Below are 22,230 nucleotides of genomic sequence, written 5' to 3' on the forward strand. Positions count from 1 at the left end.
CCTAACCCTAACCCTAACCCTAACCCTAACCCTAACCCTAACCCTAACCCTAACCCTAACCCTAACCCTAACCCTAACCCTAACCCTAACCCTAACCCTAACCCTAACCCTAACCCTAACCCTAACCCTAACCCTAACCCTAACCCTAACCCTAACCCTAACCCTAACCCTAACCCTAACCCTAACCCTAACCCTAACCCTAACCCTAACCCTAACCCTAACCCTAACCCTAACCCTAACCCTAACCCTAACCCTAACCCTAACCCTAACCCTAACCCTAACCCTAACCCTAACCCTAACCCTAACCCTAACCCTAACCCTAACCCTAACCCTAGCGAGTAACTTACCTTAACACCTTCGTTATTCTGGGAATAGTGCATTAGCTCCTTTTTACGTCCTGTACGTACCTGACCCTAACCCTAACCCTAACCCTAACCCTAACAAGTCACGCAGCCAATGGCGGCACACAACCGTACGTAAGCGAGGATCATGTTTTGCGGACGTCAAGACGGGCTTGGCTTTGATGGCTTCGTCGCCAGTCGCAAAAACGGAACCTTCCTTGCGATACGGCAGGGGATCGAGTGTTTTGGGAATCCCATGTTCCAACGCGAAATTCTCGAAATTGTATTCGACTTGGTTCACCGTGATCCAAATCACCACACTGCATGATCACCAGTCTTCTCTGTTGTGTACCTACCCTTACTGCAAAAAAACATCCGCGGTTGATGCTGTTTGCATCTACATTTGCTTGGTGCCGTGAGTGTTTCTAGTGTAAAATTTGACAAAAGAAAAATTCTCTACTAGCTAGAAGCTGTATCAACGGCGAGTCCATTTTGGCTTATACTGACTGTTCACAGTTGTACGTAAGCAACACAAAACGCAGACGCGATTTACGGAAGAACGACCAACTGTGAAAGGTGTTTGCCAGATGTCAGCAAGTCAGGTATCCCTGTGGGGTAACTTTCACCCTTTTTGAATCTGAGTGGGAATTGTTTGGATCCCAGTGGGATGTGTTAAGTAAAAAATGAATCCCTGTGTAAAGATAAAATATACATTCATGTATAAATTTACTACACAGGGATCTCCTTTTGCTTAGGATCTTATGTCACGCTTCAATGCGAAACCAAGAGAAGGCCACTACAATGCGGTGCTTTGTATGTTCAGCTATTCAAAGCGACACTTGAATTCCAAGCTTGTCTGTGACCCTAAAATGAGAGAATTTTCTCAGGTCAAGTTCTCCGATCCTACGTGGAAGGAGCAATACCCAAATGCTGTAGAGGAACTCCCTCCAGCAATGCCAAAACCTATGGGTAGGTCAGTACAAATCACGGTGTTTGTGGATGCTGCTCATGCAGATTGTCACGTCACGCGGAGATCGACCACCGGCATACTTATTTTTATAAATGGAACACCAATACGTTGGTACTCCAAGAGACAAAACACTGTCAAAGGATTGACATATGGATTGGAGTTTGTTGCCATGCGCATAGCTTCCGAAATAATCATAGCTTTGCGGTACAACCTACGGGTATTGGGTGTTCCACTTTGTGGACCCGCAAATGTTTTCTGCGACAATATGAGTGTCATCACAAGTTCGACGATACCTTCATCGGTACTTAAGAAAAAGTGATAAGTTCTACCTGCTTACAAGTGTATTTGTAGAATACGACAAAAGAGTAGAAGTTGGGGGGAAAGCCTTGTAGAGGCTCTGATTGTTTAATTGGTAGGTTTTTAGATTGAGATTGTGAGACTAAAATATCGATTCCAAAATGAAACCTTTTGTGTTGGAAACAGAATGTGCGAACGTAGAAACCCCGTAGCCAATGTACTGGCTATTAAATCATTGACATAGTTTTTGTCGAGATGATTGGATCACCTATGTGATTGCCAAACCATCGAGTTCGGATGGTGCCAACAGTATCTGTTGACAACTTTCATCTAGGGAAACCGTATGGTAATCAGGAATATTTCGTTCCTAGCATATCAGGTTTGATAAGACGAGTTGTCTTATACGCCTCATGCAACGGAACCAGAGTTGTGTATGTTGCAAACATTTGGGTGCATAACGCAAATATTTGGTTTCCTATGAGACGCTTCGTATTTTCCTCCGGCATGCCACACACGGGAAATGAACCCAACAAGGACAGTCGTCTGGCCACTGCGTCTGTCCTACGACAGAGCCAGGAAAAAGGGAATGGCAATGAGGCCAAGATCTAGAGCTAGTGAATCCTAGATAGATGTTCCAACAAACAATGCTAAGGCTAAGCAATTCGATCTACAACGTAGTATCAAATTGTAGCATTGTGTGGCTATAATTTATCACTCTTGGCTCTTGTCGCAGTTTTCTTACCACCAGGCCAACATGTCTAGAAGGGCGCACTCAACAATGGCTCTGACCATATCTACGTTGTCAGTGCTTTGTTTGCCACAACTGGGAGGCGTACTTGTCCTTGGTTGAGAGTCACAAGTGAACCAACCAACAACAAATCCCATCTGGTTCTGCGGGTTTGGGCCGATCCTGAGATACTGGAGGACCTCGGTGATGTTTTCTTTTTGATTGGGTCCTTTGGACTCCGTGTTAGACAACGTGTGTGTTTTGGCGCACTCCAAAATATGGGCCATTGTTTCATTGCTGCTGTGGCTAATTGACGCCTGCTTATACTTGCAATCCGATTTTGTCATGGCCGGTAGAGTCAAAAAGAGCCATGATGTTCAAAGCAATTCAATTTTTGTTTGACAAAGTGCAATTTTTCCCCTTGTGGTAGATCTATATGGAATCTCAATTTTGTACTGCTGAGAGTGACTGTGTGATCAATGGGGTTAGGGCAATACAGTAGAGGATGGAACCAACAACAACAACTTTGACAACAACAATGGTGAGAACAGATTTGTCAATCTGGGACAAAGTAAACCCTTGGTTGGCTGCAACTGCCCAATGTGTTGTCAAAAGGTGCAATGCAAGCATGCCGTTTGGAGCACAAACAAAGGGATTTTTGATGATATAGAAAAGACTGTGCTGTAATTGCAATGTAGGAAACAGAAAGTAATGATATCAAAGCCATATCCTATAAATCAAGAATATGGATACTAATGATAGATATCCTTTCAGTTGCAAGGGGCTTTCCCATTTTTGATTTGACCAAAGTTGGTGTAGGCAAAGTAGCAGTGGTATTGGAGGACTCTATCTGTGATAGCAGGAAACTTTGCTTGGCTGTAGTAGCCCACGAGTTGCGCAATCTGTTGCAAACAATGCTTTCCCTTTCCCTACCTATGATGCAAGTGACCAAGAAAGTTGCAGAAGCAGGCAGTGTTGGGGGCTGAACAAGTAATACCAAATAGAATCAACAATAGAAATTGAAGATAAAATAGATATCAAACAAAATGCAACCAACATGTGTAAAAAAACATCCATAGACACTACAAGCATAACAAATACTAATTTTAAAGCAACTAGTTCATGATGTTCCTGTAGAGCCCAGGCTGTCAATAGGGCCAGCGCAACTGTTTTGTATTGCTTGATTTGGGACATTGTTTGCATCTTGCTTGACCATTGCTTGTTTTGTTTGCTCTCTTTCCTGATTGTCCTACAAGGTGGCTAATTCTTGCTTAGCGCTTCTTCAAACCACTGCCAATATCCCTCTCCCTGTGCGCGGCTTTCACCTGCTTCTGGAAATTCTTGTGGAAGGATTTTACATTGTCTTCCCCATTCCAGGAAGCCACACAGCGGCAGGCGGATCTGTTGCAAATGAAGTACCAGATTTTGTAAAAAGCTCTGAATTTCGCTCCAAATCAGCAACCTACATCATCACCAGTGTTGTCTGGTGGTAACTACCCCTGTCTGCAAACAAAATCCGCGGTTGATGCTATTTGCATGCTGTATTATAGCTGAAAAATACAAGAGGGAGTGCGAGAGTTGTGAGTGCAGCCTCAATAGGTCCACCAAATCTGTACTCAAATGCTGCCGCTGCACGCTTTTGTTGCTTAGGAACAGCTGTTGCAACTGCCGTTGTGCTATAGTCTTCCAGTGCCTTTATAGGCGCCAAAGGATACTTTTAATTCTTGTGTAACAAGATCTGTTTTAAAAGCCAACAGTACTTTTTCCTCCAATTTCATGTCTCATACCCTTTCCATCTTCATTGACTGTAAGGTTGTCTGTCCTGTTGACCTACATACCTTACCTGTGTTTGCTGTCAGTTGCAGCTACTACAAGAAAAGACATTTGCACAGTGGCATTCATCATGCAAAAGACTGGTTGGAGTCCTGGCAACAGTTTGTTCTCTGTATGCTTGGTGTAAAGTGTTTGCAGTCAACTGCTGTGAAATAGGTTGATCAAAGCTTGACGGGTTGGAAGCAGCTCTTCCATGCCAGGGTGATACCTCAGCTATGTCATATTCAGAGCATACACCAAGCATTGGATTATTTCAAATTGCTAATCTTACTTAAAAGCCGTTTCGCGCTTAATCTAATGTAAGAAAATTTTCAGATTTGGCCAAAATAGCAATTTTCCTCGATTGTAAACAACTGACACCAAAATTCATCAATTATTTGGTTTGTTTTGCCTACAACAGTATATACAATCATTTGGTTCCTTTGCTGTTAGTACAATTCTGGTCCGTTGTTGTCGCTTTCTAAATAGTAATTGTTGTGTATCTTCAATGTATACAAAGTAAAGCAATTACTCCGATTTTATGGAGTTCGTTGCAAAACATGGCACATGGCTACATCAGGATTCCATTCTATTGATACTCGAGAGCTTTTACTGTTATCTGAATATTTATCACGCCCAAAAGTGCTGCACAACCAATTCAATTGGTTGGCGACAAATAGGACAAGGACTTCCTTGGGCTTTCAAGATACGGGCACAGACCAAGCAACATGCTATATGACCTGTCTCCCCGTGAACTATTGTTGATGTCCGAAAGTCAGCCAAGCAAACCAAGCATTGATCTTCCAATGCTGATTGTCTATTTGGTATTTTTGCGTAGGTGCTGAGTGGTGGTTTTTTCAGGCGTGAACTTGTCAAGGACCCCTTTCTAGAACGTTCTGGTGGATTTAGTGGGGACAGTATTGGCAACGCGGTAAATTCATTGACTTGTGTCCCGCAGCAAGTCGGTTCTTGATGCGATTCTTGCATCTTTCGTAACTGAGAAAAGTGAAAGGCCCAAGGGGCATTGGGCTCAAACTCTCCGTCCAATTCGATAAGCTTTACTATTACCAAGTCCAGAGGTGGAGGATTGTTAAGTTTCCGACTTATCCAACCCCCATTTCCAGCTATACGCAATCGTTCCACGCAATCTTCTGTGGGGTGTTCAGCAAAAGCACGACTGGTGATAGATAGCATAGAACCTTCGGGTGCGTGTCCAATTTCCTGAGAAGACAATTCAACGCCGTCCCGAATGATGGCGCCCTCCTTTAGCATAACACAATATACGGCAGGAACAGGAAGCGGAAGAGGCTGCGCAATTTTACCTCGCTGACCTGACAAAGGATTGAGATATTCAGAGCACCAGCCCAAAACCATCTCCGGGTCTTTGGACTCATTTTCAGGGGGAACAAACACTTCTACTTGTAGGCGGGATAGCCCCATGGCATTGATTGCTTTACGCTTGACATGAACCAGAGAACCGTACGGGACTGTAGTGATGTGCTGCGTACTCAATTCAAGCCCTTTCCGGACGAATGCACCAACAGGACAGGACACCCTCCAAAGCCATTGTCTATCACTCAATAGTGCACTCAGCATCCCGGGGAATAGGAAGCGGTAACGATTAACGCTAAAAACAATGTATCCTTGAATTGGTGCCTCGATCCTTAAAAGTTCGGTGGCATCACTGGGACGATATACCCGACACCTGCCTGTCGAAGGTCCAATTGTCAACATTTCTGTCCCTAAAACAACCGTACCGGGTGACAATATACCAACTGTTGGTGTTGTTGACAAGGTGTCAAGGGAAGGCACTCTTTCAAAAACAATCAGTCGGCCGTTTTCAGTCCACCACCTATTTTCGTTGACTCGTAGCTGCGGGCGCGGCTCACTACTTTCATTCCATTCCAGCCACTGCCCTTCTTCTTCGTCGCGGCACAACCTTTCCCACTCATTCAAGGCAAGCTCTTCCGCATAGTTAGGCGTGCTGCATCTTAACTTCGCCGGCAGTCCGTCGAAACGATGTGACTTGCTACAACCAAAATTCTGCTCATCCTTTTGGGATTCATGACTGCCTCCTGACAAGAAGTCATTTCCCGTCGACGCACTTTGAATAGAATGAATGCTGCCGTTTGTCGCAGACAATGCTTCGGAAGCACTTGGTGGAGACCAGCAACCCAAGGGGAAGATCCCACTATTTTGCAGAACGCTACCGCTCGTCGCTTGGGATGCTGGTAGCGTGGAACACGCGTACAAAGCTGTTCCGGTAGCAGCTTTCTCATTCGGATAGCCTTCTGAAGTGGAAGTTACAGGCAAAGACGAGATTTCCTGCAGGTCTGTGGTGCTTTCATCGTTACATCTCTGTTCAGCAGTGTTGTCATCAATTTTTGCCGGATATTTTGGAAAGGAATGGATCGTATTCCTCATGCCATCACCAGGGACACCCTGTAGCACAACAAAAGTCCCGGGAAGCTCTGGCTGTCCAAAGTCTAGCATTTTCCGCGGATATTGGATGGATAGAACTCCTACTGATAGTCAGCACGTTCGCTTCTGCAAAACTTGCACCAGCTGCAAGTTTTGGTTTCGAGTTGACTGAGACGGCACCAAAATAAAGAAATTACCAATAAAGGAGCAATCAACACAATCAATAGCAGTTGGAGGGATCTAGGTAGGCCTGTTTAAACAGGTTATGGTACCAATGTTAAAAAAGACTTTTTTCGCAGGTTTTTCAATCGAAGGGGCTATGTTATCAAGATAGAGCCACATACCACAAAGGGTCTTGTAGCAACTTATACAAAGACATAGATTACGTTAGTGTAATCTATACGGTTGTGTTCCATCCTGGATGTTGGCTGTGCAGCGGGAGAAGGGTCTTTGGCATCACATTTTTTCTGCCTCTCTTTTTGTTTTAAAGAGACGAGGAAGCTCTGCAAGAGGTGTGTGCATTGTCAGCACTTCTAGCAACGCTTCAAAAATTTTGAATAATGTTGACTGGTAGCATAGGGATATGCAAATGAAAATGATTCGGATGAAAGCATTTTGTATTCGAACACCCCTCTAAGAAGAAAAGAGGTAAACCGGCCTTTTGTATAATGAAGAGTTCTATATTTACAGGAGATGTGCTTCTAATGAACAGTGCTGTGAAATGAAATTAAACAGAGCCAATGTGAGCCACTTGCGGTACGGGTACACTTTACTGTGTACGTAAAAGTTTGTGGCTACTTGGTTCTGCGTGATTGTGTGTAAACCACATTTAGGGATATACTCTGGGACAGCCAAAATCCCCCCCCCCCCCCCCGCGTTTGCGACACACACAATCACTGACGTATAAAGATTTTCTCAGGTGATAGCATGCACGAACGGAACCAATCCTATGTAATGAAAGTTGAAAAGGTCACAATATACATTTTATATGAAGTCAATTATTTTGTTAGTCGATCTATTCTCTCCACGAACAAGAAATTAAAACCCGTGATTTAAACGTGGCGATGGGATTCCATGTTAGAAAATGAAGAGGTTCCTTCTACTTGTTTGCGGCACATTTGTCGGCGCGGGCCATCCAATCTGTAACGATCATGATGAGTGAACTGAAGCAGCGGAAAAAAAGTACTGTGGCAGCGACCCGCAAGAGTAACACTTTGGGTGGACTTTCGACATGCGACGAATCTTTGAACTCCCAAGGCGCAGCGTCCAAGAAGTTAGCAGCAACAGACCGCCCTTTCTTTCCCAGCAACGGATCTGGTTCCCTTAGCGAGACACCGGTGAAGCAACAAAGCGCCGGTATGATGACGGGAGAGCAAGTCAATCGGGAAGAGTCGAAAAGCAAGCGCATTCTCATGCGAGTGTTTTTCGGAGCTTGCATGTTTAGCGTGTTTTGCGGATCGGTACGTGATGGATTCGGCATACGCATACTGTCGAGTCCTTCATGATTGTACACAGTTGACACTCAAGCGCGTTTGGCATTTTTTGTCCATTCCAGGTTTATATGGGGCACGTTTACATATGTACACTCGTAGCTATCATTGAAATGCTTCTGTTTCGAGAGCTTGTTCGTGTTCGGTACTCTGCTTTCTTCGCAACGATCGAGGACACAATTCCCCTCTTCCGGACAACACAGTGGATGTGGTTTGTTGTCGCGTGCTTTTACACGTACGGTGACTTTTTCCTCGATGCCATCCAAAACAATCAAGAATTGCACTACCTCTTGCCGTACATGCAATACATGTCGAGTGTTTCCTTTTTGCTTTACTCCGGTACTTTTGTACTCACGATTACCACACTACAGCGCGAACATATCAAATTCCAAATTAATCAACTTTGCTGGACAATTCTCGTTCTATGCTTGACCTTTGGACAGCTCAAGTACATCATGCACAACATTTTCAATGGTCTCTTTTGGTATGTCTTTCCTTGTTGTCTCGTCTTTACTAACGATATCATGGCCTACGTTTCGGGAATGACGTGGGGACGCAAGTTTATCAATCGACCATTTATCCGCTTTTCACCGGGAAAAACATGGGAAGGTTTTATTGGAGGTTGGATCTTCACAATGGTTATTGCATGGTATCTTTCGGGGTTTCTTGCCAAATTCACCTGGATGACCTGCCCTACGAATGAATTCCGACTTGCTCCTGTTTCCTTGGAGTGTGAGCTTGACCCCGTCTTCCAAATAGCACAGTCCTTCATCCCTGCGCAAATTTTCGATATACTTCCTCGTTACTTTGTCAAGATAATTCCGAGCGTTGTTGAGATTTGTTTTAAGAAGGGTAATCCGGATGCGCTCACGCGCTGTATTTCAGGCGAAGAGACTCACGTTCACCATCATTTCGAGCTTGTGTTCAAAAATTATTTTCCTGTTCAAGTACACGCACTTTGGTTAGCGATGTTTGCTTCGCTAGTAGCTCCCTTCGGTGGCTTTTTGGCTTCGGCAATCAAACGGGCATACGGAGTCAAAGACTTCGACTCGATAATTCCTGGACACGGTGGTGTCATGGACCGTATGGACTGCCAATTTCTTATGGCACTCTGCACATGGGTTCACTACAATACATTTGTTAAGCTGGCTACGGTCAGCGTTCCTCGATTGACTTACATGTACTCGCTGCTGTCCGAGCAAGAGAAGAAAGAATTTTTACAGTCGATTTCTGTTCAAGGGCGAAACAAAATCAAGAGCTTGGTGGATTTTGGCTTTTAACCAATAAGTTAGAAAGAGTGTTTGTGCAGCGACATTTATGGAGTTCTCGCCACCTCTTCAGGCTCTGTGATGTGGTGCTTTGAAGACAATGAAATCGTGTGCAATGCAATTTTATTCTATGGCCAAATACTGCTTTTCCTTTCGTCTCGAAGAGCTCATGCTGGCATTAAATCAGTGCTGGGCCTACGACTACCATCCTTCCTTCGACTAATGCGAGTTTTTTTGGGTGGCCTTCTCTTCAAAATCCATCACGGAAAGCTTTTCGTAGACACTGGATACCTCTTTCTCTCTATACATCACGTTGTCCTTCCCTTGATTTAATTCTACATATATCTAGTTCCGTTTTCTTCGCGGAAAGAGCACAATCTGACTTCGTTGAGAGTCATATCATCCTCGAAGAATAGAATACGAGCGATCTTCTGGCGCTTTGAACTATTCGGTGAAAGCGGTATCTTCTCCGTCTCACTTTCCGATAAAGTCAGTGTTAATGACGGTTGAATAGATGGGATGGCATCCGACAGCCGAGTACCGTCGGTTTCGATCCTGGACTTTCGAAGCGTCTTACTCCTGTTGGTACGGACATGGCGATTGGCGCGACGAACGCGTAATTTTCGAATCATGAAAGCGAAATTACAAACTAATCTCCTTTGTGGGCAAAACCTGTATCAGTTCATTTGACTGTAGCTTTATTCGCCGTCAATCGAAGTAGTATGAACGATACGAACAGTAATAATACAAGAGAAGCTAATAAGCGTTTGGTGGGGCTTCGCCAAATTGTGGACACTTTCAAGGTAATTGTAAATGGACTCTCGAGAGCGGAAAAACTCCTTCGTCCACTGCTGGAAATACAACTAACAAAAAGAGACATTGAAAGCTAGTAGAGCGTCTCAAAATCAAATGATTTCAATAGTCGGTCAGACATATGAGTCGACACATTGGACTGCCCAATGAGTATGGTAGCATTCCCCTTTTGAGATTGGCTGGGTGCTGACTAACCGCCTTTCGGATATTTATAGTCGTATTGGAAATCTTGTGGGCTTTTCTGGTCTTATTATCGAAAAGTCGATAAGCGGAGATTACGGCGGTCAGATTTTTATGATCAAAACATGTTGAGTGTTTGTTGTCCAGCGAAGGCCGATTTCTGACTGGTATTTTAAATCCGTCTTCTGTATGTCAGTATTTCGTTCGGAGCCGGCAAATCGCCCATTGGCTGAAATTCATGATACTCCGAACTGAGCATTTTTCGGATGTCCCATTCTACAGTGGTTTTCGTAGACTTGGTACTATCGACCGCGGACGAACACAGTGAAGGCAGGGGTGAGTTTTTGACATCCCCGGATTCGCATCGTGTAAAATGCACATGAAAAGTCTCAGGGGGTCTTCGAGCAGCCAACCCCTGCAAATCCATATTCATCGATAGCGTTAGTTCAATTAAAACTCGCGCTGCTTCAACCACACGTTGAAGCTACCGAAGGTGTCTCAACTTGAAACGTTGGTAGCCGTTGGCTATCGTTCAAGGGCAATTTGTCCTCTCGCAAGACTAACAGAACGACAAGCGAAAACAGTTCGACATCACGGATTCACAGTAAGTAGTCCGTGAGGAAGGCAAGCTTTCGTCTCATTAGGAAGCTCCCTCTGAATTCTACGTATCTTGAGCCAGAAAGCTGCGCTTCATGGTGCAAAATTCAGCCTGGGTGTGCCGACGGCGGTTGGCCCATCTCTTACAGGATGCCAAGCTACCCAAGTGATATTCATGAGATGAGATCAAAGGCTAGCAATATCTGCGTCAAAGCGTGGAAAGAAGAACTTCTCTTCCTTTCGGGTGTCCTGATCTTTGATTACCGTACGATCGAATTGGCATAAACTCGTTTGGTTTCTCACTACCTCTTTCGCTTGCTCTTTCGCTGTCTCTTCATGTGCTTTGCTCTCTTCCCAGTATGTCAAGTCTATTGATACATGCCGCCCAAAGCGCGGCGCAGGCCGACGGTCTCTCTGTGCCTGGGCATCGCTTGGAGGCGGCGCACTCCATGGCGGCGCCACCGCAGCAGCCTCACCCTGCTCTGGATGTAATTCCCAACAATAAGAAAAAAGGCCCGCCCCTTCGTCGAGGGAAATGGACTCCAGAGGAGGAAGCGTACGCGAATCGCTTGATTCTAGAATTCAAATCTGGCCTTTTGCCCCTGACGGATGGGACTACATTGCGTACCTTCTTGTCCAAATTGCTCAACTGCGATCCCATGCGTATTTCCAAAAAGTTCGTGGGAAGCAACTGCATCGGCAAGCAAGTCTTCCGAAGACGCACGGCAGATCTCAACAGGCTAACACCGGAGCAGATTCAGCAAAGTCGCGCCGAACTGAGCGAGTGAGTCAAACGCCATTTTAGTCTCGAGCGTGGACCGTCTTTCGCAAAACCAATCTGACATTTGGGCGTTTTACGTTTCATAACAGACTCGAACGCCGATTTTTGGAGCGTGTTGCGCAAACCAATCGGGTCAAGTCGTCCGGTGTTGGCGGGGCGGCTTCCGCGGCTCCCGAAGCTATCATCATGGGGAGACCCAAAATAGAACACGAGACAATGGAGCCTCCCAGTCCTCCGTGGTTGCAGCCTCCGTTTGGGTACAAACAAGGCGCGGGAGCGGCATTCGCGGCTGCTAATCTCTCCGGATCCAACAGTCGCGCCGCCGCCGCTGGACGCGCCATGCTCGCTGGTACAAGTGGTCTCAACGGAGATCGCCGGGCGAGTGGGATGAGTTCACAGGAACTTTTGGCCATGGCCGAATTTCAACGTCAAGCATCCCAATCGACCATGATGCAGAATCCCTTTCATCAAGGGTCGGCAACCAACTTGCTCGCTGCTACGCGGTCGGGCAGTAGCAACGGCCTTTCTAGCGCAGCGTTCTCGCAATTAGCGCAAAGCGTGTCGGGTAAGAGTTGATCGGATACAATCGCGCATTCATTACTATGCATGTGGACTTGGTGCTGATACTTCTTCTTTTGAAAAATTTCAGCTGCCCGACTTTCTGGACTGCAAAGCAACAATGCATCCATGAACAATTTAATGCTAAAGACGGGACTCTCTCGAGAACAGTTGACTCAACTAGCAAGAGACCGTGGTCTCTCGTCAGATTCCCTCTCGAACATGATCCAGCGACAGAACTCGTTCGATGCTCTTATGTCGTTGGATTTTCAAAGTCTTCAATCCATCGATAATCTTGCCAACTTAATTCAAACAGGGACCGCAGGAAGTCATTCCAATATACCGGAATCGGGTATGAAGAACGCGGACTTTGGCTATTCTTCACGACAGAACATAACGGGAGCTTCTTCTGGAGACTTATCGAACGCCGCTCGTCGCTTAGCGAGCGCGGGACGAATGGAAAGTCTTCTGCAATCAATGTCCAACAATAATTTTCACAACAATGGGATCGGTGGAAACAATGATACGCCCGATTCTAACGTGAATCTTAACAACTTGCTTCAATCTATGCATGGTGGTAGCATGCTCGGTATGGGCGACCGCAGCAGCGCAGCATCTCTCCTTGGTTCCGGGAACGGACCCAGTGCGGTGAGTCTAGCAAATTTGCTCCGCCAAGATTCTTCCACTGGTTTGACGGCTTTGCGTATGCAGGACGGTTTAAATCAACGCAATTCGAGCGTTGATGACTTTTTGAGCTTGGTTGCGGCCGGAGATATCCCGCACCAAGATCCATCATTGCTGAATGTTCCATTGATGCATCAGCAAGGGCCGCCAGGATCAAGCGAAGCTGCTGCCAAGTTAATGGCCCAGCAGCAAATGCTACAAGCTTCGGGGAATTCTGCACTGGCGAATGCGCTGGCATCTCGTTCTTTTGGTAATTTGCAAAACTCCCATCATAGCGGAGGCATGCATTCGACAACGAGCGCGGCTGCTTTGGCGATGGCTCAAGCACGTGCGGCTGCGAATGGATCGAAGCGAAATCTTGACTATCTTAGTGGGGGTTACATCGGTCAAGGTGACTCCAAGCGGTAAACGCGTCTAATGAGAACTGGGTGGGAGCTAGAGAACTATTTGTTGAAAAGGATATTATAATTGTAACGGTATTGTATCGCGATTTACTAGTGCAACTGACTGTGAATTTACCCATCTTTCAACGACCGCCCCACGTATGTTGTGTAACTCAAAAAAGGCATCCTCACCATGCTCTCAAAGCCAACATCATCGACCGGAAATGCGTTCGCCTCACGAGTTTTCCTACGGCTAGATACCTGGGCATGATGATCGCTGTTGTAGTCTTTTATCAAACCCAATTCTTGATATGCATCCCACAGGAACAAGAAAAAGCATCCGTTACACAATTCGCTCCAACTAACGTAAAGAAATTTTCCTGTAGACTGGTACTTTCACTTTTTTTCTGGCAAATACATTAGCCTAGCTAGAGAGAGGTGGAAGCTGTGCCCGAATACTGTGCTGCATCTCGACACTGTGAGTTGACGCTGACTGTGAGCTACCCTGTGCCTGCTAGTCCTATACAGAGTTATTCTGTTTCCTGTTCACCGTTAAAGTGCGGTTAGAAAGAAAATACAGTATTTCTTGTGCTGACGCTGCGATGACGTCTGATTCCACATACGTCATAATATCTTGGACAAAAGGATTTCGTCCACGAGTCCCGATAGTGGTGAGAGAGGGGAGAAAAGCATCCGTGTGAAGTTGCTTGTACGTTTGTATGTGCAGATGTGTGTACGTGATTAGGTTGTAGACAAGAATGAGCAATGGAATTCACAATGCAAACGTGCCGAGCTTTTCTTCCTTGTCGTTGTCGTGTATCATCTATCATCATTGACTCTATACCATTATGTCCACCCGTCTTATTGCTAAATTCAAGTCGTCGTTGACGACTCGTGCTACGCTTCGTAAACCTGCACTTTGTGTCCCCCCGTCTCGATCATTTGCGGCAGAGTCAGAAAATCTGGTCAAGACTGCCCTGTACAACGTACACAAGGATCTAGGGGGAGACATGGTGCCGTTCGCGGGATACGAGTTGCCTGTCCTGTATAAGGGTGAAAATGGCGGAGTTATGAAGGAGCATTTGTGGTGCCGGGCAGACGGGAAGGCTTCGCTTTTTGACGTTTCTCACATGGGACAGATCCGCTGGCACGGCAAGGATCGTGTCGCCTTTCTAGAACGCGTCGTCGTGGGTGACATTGCCAGTCTCAAGGAAGGCATGGGATGCCTTTCCTTGGTAACAAACGAAAAAGGAGGAATCATCGATGACACCGTCATTACTAATGCGGGCGATCATGTTTTCATGGTTGTGAACGGAGCAACTAAGTTTGGTGATATGAAGCATTTCGAAGAACAAATGGCTGTGTTTGATGGCGATGTCACGATGGAGTACTTGGAGGACAGCATGCAGCTTTTAGCGGTACAAGGTCCTGGTGCCGCTGCATCGGTTGCCAAGCTTTTACCCTCTGACTTTGACATGACCCGCATGCCGTTTATGAGCGGACGCCCCACAACTTTGGATGGTGTCGACGGATGCCGCATTACTCGGTACGAACACAAATGGGCCACGAAACACTCACGGCAGAGTTTCTGCGAACTTGCTTCATGTTTGTGTTATTTACATTTGTTTTTCTTTGAACAGATGCGGATACACCGGCGAAGACGGATTCGAAATCGCTATGCCTACTGAACATGCCGTCTCGATCGCTTCCAAGCTAATGGAAGATTCTTCCGTCAACCCCACTGGTCTCGGTGCCCGGGATTCGCTTCGTCTTGAAGCTGGGCTTTGTCTCTACGGCAACGATCTCAATGAAGACATCACTCCCGTCGAAGGCGTGCTAGGTTGGACTTTGGGACCTGCCAAAAGCCGCCGTCGGACAGAAGGTGGTTTCCTCGGGGCCGAACACATTTTAACCCCGGATGGCAAGCTGCAAAAGGTCAATCGCAAACGCGTCGGTATTATGGGTATGAAGGCCCCAGCCCGGGATCATACGGAGATTTTTGACGAAAACGGTGAAAATAAGATTGGCGAAGTCACTTCTGGTACCTTCAGTCCCTGCCTCAAGGCACCTATCGCCATGGGCTACGTTGAGACGGCCAGTGCCAAAGCTGGTACACCGATAATGCTCAAGATCCGCAATAAGATGCAAAAGGCTGAAATTACAAAGATGCCTTTTGTGGAGTCGCGGTACTACCGCGTGCCGGAGTAAATATAAAAGCAGGATCGCTCAAAGAAACCTGATCATTATAGGTGGATCAAGATCATATCTAGTTTACAATGAAACTCATAATGAATTTCCTTTCGCTGCGTGTGAATTGTAGGCCCAACGGCATCACCTTTAAGTGCTTGTATGATCTTATATACATTAAGCGTTCCACACTCCTTCCGCCGCCCTCAACTAGTGTCAGTCGGATGAGAAACACGACAAAAGAAATGTTTTAAAGAAAACATGCAACTAATGTGCAAAAAAATTCTACATGTGGTTCATCATAGTTACAGTACTACGAAACGATTTCCATCCTTGTGAAAGATTCTGCAGGATTTCCAATAAGATGCCATTTTGGTCAAATTAAATTTGTTCCGTGGGAAATCACCTTGAATGTGTGAATGTCACATTTTCTTGCTTGAAAGGCTTGTTAGCATTCCTCTCTAGTCCTGCAATTGCGGAACTTGAAGTCTTTTGGTGAGCCGTAAAATCGTGCCACGAATGTGCTCCGAATTTAGCCCTGCTTGTTCGTATTGCTCGTACTGTGTACCGGCTTCAAAGAGGGTGTCGGGAATAACCATGGGTCGGAATTTGAGCTCCCCGTCGTCCAGAATACCGTCCAGAGACAAGAAATGCAGGACGTGATCACCGAATCCACCAATACTGCCTTCTTCGATCGTAATCAAGACTGAATGTTCGTCAGCCAATTCTCGGACTAAGTCGACATCCAACGGTTTCATGAAACGCCCATCTGCGACTGTTACCCCCAATGTCGGATCAATATCTTCAACTTCCTTTGCAGCAACCAATGCTTCATGAAGGCGAGTTCCCAGCGACAACACTGCCACGCGATCCTTTCGAGACTTTCCTCGCGTGGACGATTGATTCTGATTAAATCCACCCGGACGACGAACAATGCGGCCTTTTCCGATTGGCAAAACTTCTCCTTTTGTAGGAATTTCGTCACCCTCGAAAGTATAGCCGAAGGTATTCTTGAGAGTTTCCAGACCGTATCCGGTACCGCGGGGGTATCGGAGGACAGTAGGACCGTCATTAAAGGCGGCTTGCGTCGCTACCATATTTCTTAGTTCAACCTCGTCACTAGGTGCCATAATAATCAAGTTTGGAATACAGCCCATGTAGCTGAGATCATAGCAACCATGGTGAGTGGGACCATCGTTACCAACCAAGCCAGCACGGTCCAAGACCATCCGCACAGGAAGGTTTTGAATTGCGACATCGTGCACAACCTGGTCGTACCCACGTTGCATGAAGGTCGAGTAGATACAAACAAAGGGCTTGAGACCTTCGCAGGCCATACCGGCGCCCATGGTCACAGCGTGTTGTTCAGCAATCCCAACGTCAAACGTACGCTTGGGAAACCTGCGTCCAAAAATATCCATGCCGGTACCACCAGGCATAGCAGCAGTAATTCCTACAATTGATCGGTCTTCAGTGGCCGCATCAATCAAAGCATTCGCGAAAATGGATGTGAGACTAGGAGCAATAGGCTTTTTCGATTTGATTTGCTTTCCGGTTCCGAGATTAAACTTGGCAACACCGTGCATACGATCGCTTGCTTGCTCGGCGGGTGGGTAGCCGTATCCCTTGGTTGTCTTGACATGTAGCAAGACGGGTTTTGTGCTGGGGCTATCGCGTAGTTTTTCCAAAATAGGAATAAGATTGTCGAGATCATGACCGTCAACAGGGCCAACGTAGAAGAACCCAAGTTCCTCAAACAAGGTCCCCCCAGCAACAATACCGCGAGCGTACTCATCAATGCGCTTGTTGACGTCTTGGACACCTTCAGGTAAAAGTTTGTTAAAATTCTTGGCAAACATACGGAAATCTTGGAATGGCTTGGAAACCAGCAGGTTTGATGTGTAGGTAGAAAGTTGTGATGCGGGGACGATACCTCCAGCACTCGGTGTACCTGTCGGCAAGCTGACTTGGCCGTTGTCGTTGAGAATAACAATCATGCGATTTTTCAAATATCCTGCCGAGTTCATGGCTTCGTAGGCCATACCGCCGGTAATTGCTCCGTCTCCAATAACGGCAATGCAGTTGTTTTGTCGTTTGTTGAGTATGGATTTTCCAATACTCATTCCCTGGGCTACTGAGATAGACGTCGACGAGTGTCCTGCGCCGAATGAGTCGTACTCGGACTCTTTACGCTTACAGAAACCGGAAATACCACCCGATTGACGAAGTGTCGACATACGATCCCGGCGCCCAGTGAGAATTTTGTGCGGATAACATTGGTGGGAAACATCCCAAATAATGTCGTCTTCCGGCATATCGAAAACATAATGCAAGGCAACAGTGAGTTCGTTAACTCCGAGACTTGAGCTCAAGTGACCTCCTGTTTTGGACACGGATTCCAGGACTTCCCAACGGAGTTCGTTGGCTAGCTGCTTGAGTTGCCTCATGTCAAGATTTTTCATATCAGACGGATACTTCACCGAGTCCAGAATTGGCTTGACAGCCGGACCCGAAAACGGAGGTCCCGAACCACCCCCATTGGTACCTTCTGCTTTCACAAAGGTGTTGGTTTTCCTGACAAGAAGGCTCGCTCGGGGAGCAAATGCAGCGACCTGCAAGAAGTTGACGGTGCAGACAGAAAAGATACCCAAACACATGTAAGGAACCCGGCTGTTGAATGTTGAAGGTACGATTATTCGATTCGAACGAGTCCGTCAACCGTCCGGACGGATTCTTTGATGGGTGGAAATTTGCATTAGGAGATTGCGAAACCGAGATTTCCGGGATCAACAAATCAACTCTGTGTTGAAAGTAACTTTGCAATGTAAACGGAGATCTCCCTATTATCGTCAGATTCCTTGGAACACGTGTCAATAGCAGAAACCGCCCCATTCTGAGAAATTTTCGACGCCCACAGAAAGTATGCCGTGATCGCGACACCTCAAAAGAACGACTAATGCAATACCGATGGCGAGACGACGTACCGTTGGAGTAATCAGAAGGAATAGAGCGCTGGATAGACGCATTATAAGCTTGCTTGCAGAATATGCAACCAAGGCTTTTTATTATTGAGATCAGTGGCTTCGAGACGAGTGATGTGTGTGGTGTGCGTAAATGTGTCCGCCGTATCGCTGGTTGGGAGTTGTGACCGCTTTAGTGGAGTGAGGAAGAAAAGCCACTGACTTGCCCCATACGTGCCAAACACAAACGCAATACAACGTGCAGGGTCAGCCGAGTTGCAGTGCGTATCTCACGATCGACAAGCCAAGACGGAACATATGACGTCATTATGTAGTCTCGCACCTTCTTAATAGTTCTGATTGGATTATTCTCTGTCTCAAGCCACACTTGTTTAGTCTCTTCCCTTTCAACGTCATCACCTCCTTTCGACACATTTGTTCACTACGTCAAACTTTCAAAAATTCAAAAGATCCGGACTGACTGTGAGTGAGAATCATCTATTTTTGACGATGACCGCTTCTATAGGGTACAGCAGGTAGTACCCTGCCGAGCCGGCCATCAGAACGATGCCCAACTGTGAAGCAAACCACATTCACGTTCACCTTGATTGGTCTATTTGGATTAGAACTACATAGTGGACTGACTGTGAAGCAAGTTCTCCAAGCGCTCTCGCCGTTACGGACTCAAAGCACAGGAGATACATCGTAGTCCCAAAGTCAGCGACTGACTGTGATACACTGCAGGAACAGAAGCTCACCAGTTTCAACTATACGGAACAACCTGTCTTTCTCCGTCTCGTTATATCTGCTTACCGATGATGAGTCTATTCTATGTTGGAACACTATTTCTGATGCTACACTCGATGATGCAACATGTTTTTGGCTTTGCTTCGCTGCACACCACAACCTGTTCTGAGCTGCTTCGAAAAACACAGGGGCCGCAACTGATAACACAACTTTCGCTCGTTCCCAATTCTGTAGATCACGTAGAAATGTTCAACATCGCATCGCATCACCTCTATTCCTTCTCCATCGCCGATGCTGCAACTCAACTACAGAAGCAGCAGAGTCCACAGGAACTTGGACAAACAAAAACGGAAACTACTCTTATTTTCGTCGCAGGCTTGGTTCCTTTTGTGTGGGCAACTGTTGAATTTTGGCGACGAATTGCTGTTGGGGAAAGTTTTGGTACGGGCTCGGATTCGATCGTCATAATTGGTGAGGATGATGCCCCGGAAAGCTCACGCGGGCGCCGTGTCTTGGGCAAGGGCGCGCTGTTTACGGCCTACGTTTTATTTACTATTTCCGCCGCTGTACTTGGCATCGTTTTATTCTCCGTACTTGCGACCGACACTGTTTCCTTTGAAGAATACAGCGCAGGTCTTGGCGAAACTATCACGCAGCAGTAGACGAAAGGCTGTTCAGAAACAGATGGAATGTCTGCTGAGCAGGCTTTCCCACTACGGATCAGCTCGTAGAGATTGTTTTCGCCAAAACGCATCCGGCCAAATTGCGCGAGGTAATGTAAGTTACCTAATAGAAATCATCTTGAATCAAATATTAAAAAATGACTCCGCAGGGGCCCGGACGCTTGGGAACAATGCCATGTAGAGCGTCAGTTGGCCGACGATCTCTTCATGCCTAGCATTCTAGCACAAATACCGCACTGAGTATGTAAATGGGCTGTGGTGTTCTATGAAACGCGTATTCGCCAAAGTTCGTGTAGCTTACACATAGCGACGAGCCTACCGTAGGTACGTCAGTAGGTACCGGTTCGGTTGACAGAAGGACGATAAGACTGCCGTTTTTTTGAACCGCCGCAGTTTGTTGTGACTCACTATCTCATGTCGAATTACGTAGCCTTGGAAACAAAAAATGCGGTTGACAATGGTAATTTGAATTGTTCAACTGGCAGTGAGTACAACGCAACGCGTGCTATTCGAGACAGGACATAAAACGCAATCATAGTCGACAAACAAATCCACCCCTGACTAGAGACTATTTGCTACTTCTTCGACATGCCGGACAAGGACTGCGACTACCACAAGGGCACTCGTCCTACATTCAACCTGAGTTTCTGTCCCTTCTCGTTGGGGATTTTTCTGGGAACGGCTGTGCTTGTGGCGCTGAATCGTCGGCAAAGCCAGCGGAACTCGAGTGAAGACGAGACTCTACCAACCTGTCAAGTTGTTTTTGTCTTGGGTGGGCCCGGTGCCGGTAAGGGGACTCAATGTGAACTCGTCACGCAGCACCAGCCTGGATGGTCGCATCTCTCGGCGGGTGACTTATTGCGAGCTGAGCGACAACGAGGTGGCGAACTTGGCGATACGATCAACAAGTGTATTGCGGATGGTAGACTCGTACCTTCCAAGGTCACGTGCCGCCTACTGGAAAAGGGCATGCACGAAGTGTACGCAAAGTCCGGTGGTACCAAGTTTTTGATTGACGGCTTTCCGCGATCGCAGGGCAATGCCGAAGCCTGGAAGGACACAATGTCGCATCACAAGGTTGAATTCGTTTTGTTTTTAGATTGTCCTGAAGAAGTCATGATTGGGCGTCTGTTGGAAAGAGGGCAAACATCGGGAAGGAACGACGACAATATGCAAGTAATTAAAAAGCGCTTCGAAACCTTTGAATTGGAAACAGCTCCCATCGTAGACTGGTACGACCAACAAGGCAAAGTGAAACGAGTCTCAGCTGATAAGGGACAGGAAGATGTCTACGCCGACGTTGCAGCCTTGTTTGAAACCTTATAGACCAACGATTGATTCGACCAAACTGCTCCTGAGACGCATAGAAGAACTTCTGTTTTGTTATGCGTATTTGCTTATGTTTGTTGGGGACGGAGAGAATCTACCAATACCAAACGGTTAACATAGTAGTGAACCAATAACGCTTGGACTTTGGACTGGTCAATATGGACCCGAGACGACACGCATGCGATTTACTAAACCCTTAAGACCAAACCGAAACCCAATAGAGGAATATGTAGAGTCAAGTCAATCCAATGGATGAAGATGATGTTACAGAAAGAGAGTTTGGTAAGCTACTTTATGGTTTTTCGAGATACCCCTCACAGTACATAGGGACTGGACGCTATCTTGTGTTGGGCAGAAACAAACCGAGTAGCATGAAAATGAAGAATGCATGAAACGTCGATGGCAGAGTGACGGGTGGGATTTTCGAATTAGTCCTGGGCAATCGACTTGCCTTGTGCTTCTTTAAAAGCAGGTATATGCTTGAAGAAGAGGCGGCGACACCAGCTAATCGGTCCGGGCGATCCAAATTCTGGACGTGATGGTACCTCCTGCGTAATTCGCTCCGCCGCTTCCTTCATGAGATCGTATGCGCAGGCTTCCAAATCGGCTGCCTGACCAGGGCGAAGATAAAGCAATGATTTTTGGGAAAGATCCCAATCACGTTGCGTTTGCCGGACCGATTGCAGATAAAACGAATGAGAAACGACCAAAAAGGTCAACAAAACGACGCAAAGCTTCTCGAAAATGATCCAGTTTTTCATTGTCAACAATGTCTGGAGCGTGTTTACAGATTTGCGAGGCCGAGAGAACCACGGGAGCTCTGTCAGGGGCACTCGGGACCACTCGAATGCACACGCCAAACTCACAGTCAACAAAAGCTAAGTCGAGATTGACTGTGAGAATAAAATCTGGTTACTGTTAGACAGCCTCGTGAGAGTTGACAGAGAAGAACATCGACATCTCGGTTTTGATTGGCAGCACGTCGAAATCGAATGCGGAGCG

General features: G+C 46.5%; 7 protein-coding genes across 7 annotated transcripts; 5 read left to right on the forward strand and 2 right to left on the reverse strand.

Annotated features, from left to right (window-relative positions):
• Positions 1-4,777: 4,777 nt before the first annotated feature.
• PHATRDRAFT_bd1684 (predicted protein) lies at positions 4,778-6,741 on the reverse strand (the record flags this gene model as incomplete). The annotated part of the gene is made up of 1 exon (XM_002176349.1): positions 4,778-6,741. Exon 1 carries the CDS (start codon positions 6,638-6,640, stop codon positions 4,778-4,780), a length of 1,863 nt encoding a protein of 620 aa, XP_002176385.1. The 5' UTR covers positions 6,641-6,741.
• Positions 6,742-8,123: 1,382 nt separating this feature from the next.
• Positions 8,124-9,338, forward strand: PHATRDRAFT_bd559 (predicted protein; the record flags this gene model as incomplete). The annotated part of the gene is made up of 2 exons (XM_002176302.1): positions 8,124-8,867; positions 8,976-9,338. Coding segments are annotated over 2 exons (1,107 nt in total), but the record flags the coding sequence as incomplete, so codon positions are not given.
• Positions 9,339-10,781: 1,443 nt separating this feature from the next.
• Positions 10,782-13,642, forward strand: PHATRDRAFT_bd1686 (predicted protein). Its single transcript, XM_002176303.1, has 4 exons — positions 10,782-10,923; positions 11,275-11,700; positions 11,787-12,262; positions 12,347-13,642. Exons 2-4 carry the CDS (start codon positions 11,276-11,278, stop codon positions 13,345-13,347), a joined length of 1,902 nt encoding a protein of 633 aa, XP_002176339.1. The 5' UTR covers positions 10,782-10,923; position 11,275; the 3' UTR covers positions 13,348-13,642.
• Positions 13,643-14,170: 528 nt separating this feature from the next.
• GDCT (glycine decarboxylase t-protein) lies at positions 14,171-15,530 on the forward strand (the record flags this gene model as incomplete). The annotated part of the gene is made up of 2 exons (XM_002176304.1): positions 14,171-14,868; positions 14,963-15,530. 2 exons carry the CDS (start codon positions 14,171-14,173, stop codon positions 15,528-15,530), a joined length of 1,266 nt encoding a protein of 421 aa, XP_002176340.1.
• A 231-nt stretch (positions 15,531-15,761) lies between these two features.
• Positions 15,762-18,609, reverse strand: DXS (precursor of synthase DXS 1-deoxy-d-xylulose-5-phosphate synthase). The gene is made up of 2 exons (XM_002176350.1): positions 18,494-18,609; positions 15,762-18,121 (listed from the first exon to the last, which is right to left on the reverse strand). The coding sequence occupies exons 1-2, from the start codon at positions 18,533-18,535 to the stop codon at positions 15,971-15,973; spliced, it is 2,193 nt and encodes a 730-aa protein (XP_002176386.1). The 5' UTR covers positions 18,536-18,609; the 3' UTR covers positions 15,762-15,970.
• Positions 18,610-19,287: 678 nt separating this feature from the next.
• Positions 19,288-19,878, forward strand: PHATRDRAFT_bd1366 (predicted protein; the record flags this gene model as incomplete). The annotated part of the gene is made up of 1 exon (XM_002176305.1): positions 19,288-19,878. The coding sequence occupies one exon, from the start codon at positions 19,288-19,290 to the stop codon at positions 19,876-19,878; it is 591 nt and encodes a 196-aa protein (XP_002176341.1).
• Positions 19,879-20,487: 609 nt separating this feature from the next.
• Positions 20,488-21,225, forward strand: PHATRDRAFT_bd1367 (predicted protein; the record flags this gene model as incomplete). The annotated part of the gene is made up of 1 exon (XM_002176306.1): positions 20,488-21,225. One exon carries the CDS (start codon positions 20,488-20,490, stop codon positions 21,223-21,225), a length of 738 nt encoding a protein of 245 aa, XP_002176342.1.
• Between the last annotated feature and the right edge of the window lie 1,005 nt (positions 21,226-22,230).

This window comes from Phaeodactylum tricornutum, genomic scaffold (genome assembly GCF_000150955.2).
Source record: "Phaeodactylum tricornutum CCAP 1055/1 PHATR_bd_32x35 genomic scaffold, whole genome shotgun sequence".
Classification (NCBI taxonomy): Eukaryota; Bacillariophyta; class Bacillariophyceae; order Surirellales; family Neidiaceae; genus Phaeodactylum; species Phaeodactylum tricornutum.

What these genes read in the sequence shown, in the direction of transcription:
- DXS (XM_002176350.1), bottom strand. Translation starts at nt 18,535, where the DNA reads ATGCGTCTATCCAGCGCTCTATTCCTTCTGATTACTCCAACG. An exon ending in TCCTTCTGATTACTCCAACG is followed by an intron (nt 18,122 to 18,493) that starts GTACGTCGTCTC and finishes AACTTCTTGCAG; the next exon opens with GTCGCTGCATTTGCTCCCCG.
- PHATRDRAFT_bd1686 (XM_002176303.1), top strand. Translation starts at nt 11,276, where the DNA reads ATGTCAAGTCTATTGATACATGCCGCCCAAAGCGCGGCGCAGGCCGAC. An exon ending in AGTCGCGCCGAACTGAGCGA is followed by an intron (nt 11,701 to 11,786) that starts GTGAGTCAAACG and finishes GTTTCATAACAG; the next exon opens with ACTCGAACGCCGATTTTTGG. An exon ending in ATTAGCGCAAAGCGTGTCGG is followed by an intron (nt 12,263 to 12,346) that starts GTAAGAGTTGAT and finishes GAAAAATTTCAG; the next exon opens with CTGCCCGACTTTCTGGACTG.